The sequence below is a fragment of the Limulus polyphemus genome, unplaced genomic scaffold, assembly GCF_000517525.1.
Source record: "Limulus polyphemus unplaced genomic scaffold, Limulus_polyphemus-2.1.2 Scaffold789, whole genome shotgun sequence".
NCBI classification, from domain to species: domain Eukaryota; kingdom Metazoa; phylum Arthropoda; class Merostomata; order Xiphosura; family Limulidae; genus Limulus; species Limulus polyphemus.
In genome coordinates this window covers 45,180-52,992 of record NW_013666399.1, presented here as the reverse complement: position 1 = coordinate 52,992, position 7,813 = coordinate 45,180, and the positions used below count along the sequence as shown (strand labels likewise).

General features: G+C 28.3%; 1 protein-coding gene across 1 annotated transcript in view; it reads left to right on the top strand.

The window, feature by feature from the left end:
* The window catches only part of LOC106460533, a 104,684-nt gene that overhangs the window by 80,247 nt on the left and 16,624 nt on the right, over nucleotides 1-7,813 (top strand). The window contains exon 8 of the mRNA XM_013920250.2: nucleotides 7,337-7,477. Coding sequence (XP_013775704.1) covers nucleotides 7,337-7,477 — 141 coding nt within the window. The remainder of the gene's footprint in view (nucleotides 1-7,336; nucleotides 7,478-7,813) is intronic.

The following is a 7,813-nucleotide window of genomic DNA, read 5'->3' as shown; positions in this document are numbered from 1 at the left end:
TAACCACTTTGTGCTTGTTATAGTTTTCATGCTATAATTTTAATAGTAAGCATATGTTAACAAAATTTGGCAGATTATCAGTAAACATTACAATGCTTTCATATGCAGAATATCAAATTTTTTATTTAGTCTTAAGGTTTGTAAAGCAGTGTTTTTCTCATGTCTTTTTTTTTTTTTCGCATTTTGCCTATCTATCATGCAAAGTAATTTTCATTTTAAGATTAAAAATACTTTTATGCATCAGAAACTTTTGAAATTTCAAATGCAAGATCTTTATAATGTCCAGATAGTTATCAAATGTTTCTTAAGAAAAAACTTCATATTTTATCTTTTATTATCAGTAGTTAAATTCAGTAGATTTGTCCGATCTTGCAACCACCATAAAAAATTAGGAATAAATATAAGTTATGCCACTCTCATTCTAGAATGAACACACATTATAACACAAAAACGTAAATATTTGGACTAAATAGCATAAATCTCATAACATTATACATTATACTGGCTAACAGTACAGAAGTTACAATGACGCTGCTCACATGCACTCATGTTACCATATCAAATAATTTAAAACTGACCTTTGGTCTGTACAAAGTAACTTGTCTTGGCTTTGTCTTAGTAGACTAGTATTTTGTAAAATGCAATCACATTTCAGTTATTATACATTATATATGTATATAGAAGATTACTATTTTGAAATACATTCTTGAACCTAATTTTCTTGAAACATAGAACAGTAACTAAAGAAGTAAATCAAACGATTATCTCTTCTAGTTATGACCTTTGTACTTGGTTGCTACTTGACTTAGATTGATAAGCCTTTAAAAATTTTGCATGTGGAGGATATGAAACAAAATATTTTTTTAGGTTTAATATATACATGTATATATGTATATAATTAAAAAATCATAAATAACTACATTAATACTATAGAATTCTACTATAATTTATCAAGCTTAGTAACTAGAATGTACTTTAGTCTAAAAATATGAAATTTCAAGCTGACTAAAAACATGCCTTACCTTGTTGAAATATTACTTCAAAAGAAAGAAAAAGTGCCAAGCCACTTGAGAAAGCCACTAGGGGACATTTTGAGCTTCTGATTGCTTATTCATGTTATATATAGAAGTGAGTGTATAAGGGAATGTTTCGAAAAACGGAAAGAGGTGGGTGGGGTACCGTTGTGTTTGATTTATTACATGAGCAATATCGTAGCAAATTGAAAAGATAAGAGGCTATTATTTTATATTCTAGTTTGTCAATATCAGTAATTTGAGTCTCTAACTCGTACAAAACTATAAACTTAGTATTTTGACCTCGCAAACATCTAATTTGAACCACTGCTGCATTCAATATACCATGTGATACACAAAAATCAATGTTTATCTGTTTTTAATATTTGCTTTTAAATTAAGAAATTGAATAATATATAGTACTAAAATTTGATACCAAAGTTATTGACATAAATTCATGAAATAGTACTTCAATAAAATTTTGAATGTGAGTCAACAAACAAGATGACATGACCTTTCACCCATGACCCGTCTCGAAAGGGTTAACCATATGTGCATGGGTCAGGTCAAAGTGCCATGTTATGACTGTTTAATAAGATAAGAATGCAAAATTTAATAAAATTATCAATGTATGTCAATAGACTTGGCATCAAAATGTAGTTTATAATTCAAATTTTAATATGCAAGTTTTAATTTCTTAATTTGAAAAGAATGTCAGGTGATGCTGTGAATTCTCTTGCCTATCTTTTCTTTCATCCCTTATATTGATTTCAAAATGTCTACCAATTAGGAACACCAGCTTTAGATATTGATGAGCCAGAATATAAGATACTGTATTTTTCGGAATATAAGATGCACCTTTATTTTGAAGACAAATTTTTGAGGAAAAAAAGCTACAGTCGCATTTGAAAGATTTTTATTGAACAAAAATTCAATTTGATACTTTAAAAATTAGTATATATATTATTCTAAACACAAAAGAGCTCAAAACATCAAAATAAGAAAATACCCTAATCAAAAAAAGGTTTACTGTTATTTAGTTTGGTTCAAAACCTACAAAATTTTCATCGCTTTCACTGTAATTTATTTTTTTATTATTTAGGGAGCATTATAAATAGTTATGTTTTTAAAAGAAAATAAACTACTATTGTTATAAATAACACATTCAATTGAACTAAACTATGCATGCCTATTTAAATATATTTACACATGGATTATGTATATCGTATATATATATATATATTATTCATACCTTCGGTGTATAGGATGCAAGCAGATTTTGACATCAAATTTTGGGGTAAAAAAGTGCGTCTTATACACCGAAAAATACAGTAAGTATCTTCAATATTCTTTATTTTTTGAGATATCAATAAATTTGTTACACCTGCCACAAAAACTCCTTCCCATTCCTTGTGCTTTTGAAATTATTTATTTTCTCACATTTAATTGCCAGTGGTACATGTTTATAACCAACAGAAAGGCTATTTTATGAACTACATGATTATGAAGTCTTTTATGTTAATTCTTTTTGGTAAGATGCACTGTTTTCCAAGCAGACTTTATGAAGTAAAAGACCAAAATCAGTGCTTCAGTAAATAATGAAATTGTTTAAAGTTCAATTAGAAATCAATATATATTATAGTAGTTTTGGCTCATTCTGTTTTAGTATTTGAATTATTGCTTGTGTTTTAAAATGCGTATTTGAAAGCTACATTAATTATTTTTGGACAACCAATTTACTGAGAAAAATTTAGGGTTAATGAAGACTGGCTTCCAAAAGCAAAAGGCCTCAATCCTTAAAGGAAGTGCTAAATTTCTTATTTTTTATGTACATTTTTTGTCTATTGACATATGTTTTTTAAAAGATAACTTAAATGAAAAATTAAATTGTTTCACCTTGAATAATACACAAAAACATACATAGTTAGACAGTGGAGTAACCTGAAATTTGTTTACCCTAACCTGTGCACTTCCACTGGGTGACTTACAGGGCCCTGCAATTTTTGGTTTTTAACTTAATTTTTCCCAGGAATTTATTGGTATTTATTACTACAACAACAACAGCAGATGAAAGGCACTGCAAGAAACCATAATTTTTTGGGGTATATTTTGGTGGATGAAAGAACAGGAGAAAACTGTATTCAATATGTGTATGTAATGAGTGTAAATGTATACATTGTGACCTGTGGTGGGTGTAAGACTCATCTGTTCATTTATTTTGTGGTTCTTCTAGACTAATACATGATCTTATTTCAGCAGGTAAGTTTGAATATACACACAGGATAATGTATTATTTTTATGCATATATCTCATGCAATGTATTATATTTTCCTAATAAAAGAAATTATTTTTATAATGTTCAAGTATACAAAAGTAGGGTGAAAATTGTGAAAAAAGTGCTAATCCAGTAATTGTGTTTTTGCTTCTATTTAGATGTAATATAACATGATTATAAACATTATGACTGGACATAAAATAATGCTGTATGTACAACACAATAGTAAATATGCTGATGTAAAATAACACTATGTGCTTCACAGTAATGAACAATACAGACCATTATGGCTCACATAAAATAGCATTATTTGTACTGCCCAATAATAAATAGTATAAACCATTATGGCTGATGTAAAACAATACTGTATGTACTGCAAAATAATACTTTATGGCTGGCATAATGGTAAATTCTGTTACCTACTATAAAAAATGCACTTTTAAATGTATAAATATTTAGAAGCTTACTTAAGTTACTAATATTAATGTTTAAAAAATATTATCAGAAAACAAATAACAAACCTCAGAAATTTCCACACAATATAATACTAAGAAATAATCAAGAATTATACAAAACAAATTGATCAGTTGAAAAATATAGAAAACTCATAACCCAAACACTTTTGGGGAGGTTGTCTCAATTCACCCTTGAAGAAGAAAAATCTATTTTCTGAAAACATTCAGGTTATCAGTTTTCTTATTTTGTGATTCATGCACACAGGAAAACAGTTATTATACAATGACAAAAACTTTCAAGACCAAAAAATATAAAAACAATGCAATAAAAACACCTCGAAGAAAAGCATCTTTAACAAAAAGTATGATGTGGCTTAATAAACATTCTAAAAATGTTACATAAGAAAAAATCTTAAGTATGGATGAATATGTGCAACATATTACTGAACACACAAAACTTTCAAATTATGTAGTTCAGTCCATTTTTTTATTTCTTAGTATTGTCCTCTTCTGTTCATTGTCTTATTCAACTTGTCAATATAAAATTTAATGCAACTTAATAAAATAATATTATAATTAATGTAAGAGGTGTTTTCTTTAGCATATACAGTAGACAAAATGTTCACTTTCATATTTACATATGTGGTGAGGTATTATCACGAGAGCTAAAACTAATTTTCCATTATAGCAGTGCCAAGAATTGTTTATCTCTGGGTTTAATTTTTTTGAAAAACATTTATAAAATAATGGAAGTTTTAGAATACTAAATATTTGAACAAGACAGCTTTCTTTCATAAATTGGGAGGACATTTTGAATGATCCTTTATGATAACTATGCCTACAATTAAGATCAAGATGAAACTTATTATGCTAAAACGTACCTGTGCTCATTAGCTTAGTAAAGTAACTGTTTCACTGACTGTAAAGAAAAGAATATAAGGGAGTATTAAACATATTTTATAAAACTATATTAAATTACTTATAGGTATGTATGAAAAGTATATAAAAATTATAAATTTTTATAAACAGATAAGTAAGAAAAATAAAAGAATTAGACAACAAAAAATTTGACAAGGACAATCTGTAACAAACTAGCTCAGCTACTAATAGATGCGATATCTATGAAAATGGTCAAAATATAAAAAACTATCTAATATTAAATGAACTATTGAATTGATTTGAAACTGTGAGGACATGACAACACAATTGTCATTACAAGGTACATTGTGGCTAAGAAGTGTAGAAATCTAATAGTTTTAATATGTTTACAAATTAAAAATGTTATTTTTCATACTCTTGCAGTTATTGATAAATTCCTGCTAGTTATAGCTTACACATAACTGTTTAAAACGGGTATGTTTAGCTTGATCAAAATAAATTTATGTTAGTAGGAACATCAGAATGCAAAAGGTAACATATAACAGCACCTCCTTATTTCAAATAATATTTTAAAATTTCAGACAACTAGGCCATAAAAAATGCATATATATATATATATATAATATGTTATGGGAGAGGTAAAATCTACTCTAGTAAGAAAGGTACCTATGGAAATGAAACACATACGGTATTGGGGATAAACACACACTATCAGATTTAACTTTGTCTACAAGCCTCATATGTCATTAAAATTAGAACTGAAAAAACATAAGGAGCAGACATGGGTGCTCAAGCCCACATTCTCTCCCATCTTGAATTAGTGTTCACCATCTGAAGCAGTTTGAGTAAGATAATTACTCCTAATGAAACAGAAAAAGAATATTAAAAAGTATATAAGATAACAAAGATGTACTTCAAATGAATTGCTGGAGGTGATAAGTACCATTTATCTCCAATCCACATAATAGTTGCATATCTATGTGTACAGAATATTGAAACCTATATTATCTAGGTCAATATAAATATGAATTTACTTTCAAAATACAAAGAAAACAAAGATAGTAATACACCCTTTCCCTGAACTACTGCCATTTCAAGTACAATAAAAAAAGTTAGTAATACACATTTCCACTAAACTAGTGTCTTATTCAAGTACAAGAAAAAACTTTGTAATACAAGTAATTGTTCAACTCTGTGAATGTCTTGAACAGCTGCAAGTCCAACAACAGGCATGATGTAACTGAAAAAACATTAAAAAATTGTTATATTTTACTCTGACAGTTTATACTAATTTTTTAAAGTTCCACTAATATTATTTTTGAATATAGTAATATTTTAAGATTTTGGACAACTAAGGCAAAAGTCAAATATCACATATAAAGTATACATAAATATAACAGGGTCCACATTTAATTATAAGAAAGATAAAACTATTCAAAGTGTATTGCTATATTTTTTATCATATCTTAAGAGTAATAATTATTTCTCTATATATCATAGGTTTCATTATGCTTTCATACAGTTATGTGACTGTTATGGAGTTTGAATGCCAACTTCAGAAGACAAGTTTTATTCTTCACCCCTAGTGGTGTGTTTGTAGTAATTTTTTAAATATCTCGTAACACTCCTTGAAATGAATGCAGACATGGATTGTTATGCAGTCGTACCTGCTGCTAATGTTTTAGTTCTAACTTTAGTTCACATATAAGTTGTGGGTAGAAGTTAAATTTGACTTATTGCTATATTCCTCTACACTGTGGATCATTAAAACATATGTTAAGGACAGTATGTTTTCAGATAAACACACATATTTATTTGATAATGCTGCCTTGATAATATCCATGATAATACATTTTAAGATAAACGCGTGGTGCCTTGATAATGTACATGGGATTCTATTTTAAGATGAAAATACTGTCTTGATAATGTCCATGAGGACATGTTTAAGATAAGCACGTGCTGCCTTGATAATGTTCATGAGGACATGTTTAAGATAAGCACATGCTGCTTGATAATGTCCATGAGGACATGTTTAAGATAAGCACATGCTGCCTTGATAATGTTCATGAGGACATGTTTAAGATAAGCACATGCTGCCTTGATAATGTTCATGAGGACATGTTTAAGATAAGCACATGCTGCCTTGATAATGTCCATGAGGACATGTTTAAGATAAGCAAATGCTGTCTTGATAATGTCCATGAGGACATGTTTAAGATAAGCACATGCTGCCTTGATGATGTTCATGAGGACACATTTTGAGAAAATGTTTTCAAATGTTTATTACTGTTTATGGTTTTTACAATGATGCAACTGTTATGATCTGTCCTACAGGTATCATGGGCATGTTAATTGTGATGTATGAATGGGCTCATATCTCCTGGAATAATAAATTTTGAAGTCAAGAAATCATAACTCAATTTTTCTGCTATTACAAAAAACAGTACATTGTTTCCTATCAATATGGAAAATACATTACTTTAACATGTAGGATACATAGATGTCCCGTACATACAGATATGGATATTAGGCATAATCAAGTTTCTTAAGGTGGTACCAAAACAGGTTTGCTAAGTTGTGTACTAACTAAGTTAATTATAGATTTCATAGCACTTACATTAATCTGATTGTGTATATTGATACTACTTTATTAGAAATATATAATAATAAATGGTTATTATATTATTTATTATGATTATTATTTTTATTTGTAGAGAAGAGTGGAAGGATAACAACTTCTCAATACAGAAGGACTCTGAAAATGTCTATAAAGAAAATAGAATATTATTTATGTTGGGCTACAGAATATGGATGTGCTCTTACTGACTTACTACCTGAAATTGTTCAAGAAAAATGTGAGTTTTCTTACATTCTCCTCCTGATAGTTAAGAAATGTAAAATAAGTGATATTCTAATTTGGTGTCAATTTTTTTATTATTTACTGAATATAGAAGTGTAGCTATTTCTTATTTCTCATAACCCTACCAACACAGGTCTTCCTATGGTCACAGATCAGAGGCCATGTCATTGCATTTGCAGGCTCACATTCAAAATTTTATTGAAATTCTATTTTATGAATATATGTCAATAAGTCTAGTATCAAATTTTAGTATTATACATTAATTAATTTCTTAATTTAAAAGTAAATATTTAAAAAAAATCCTAAATATCGATTTTTGTGTGTCACGTGC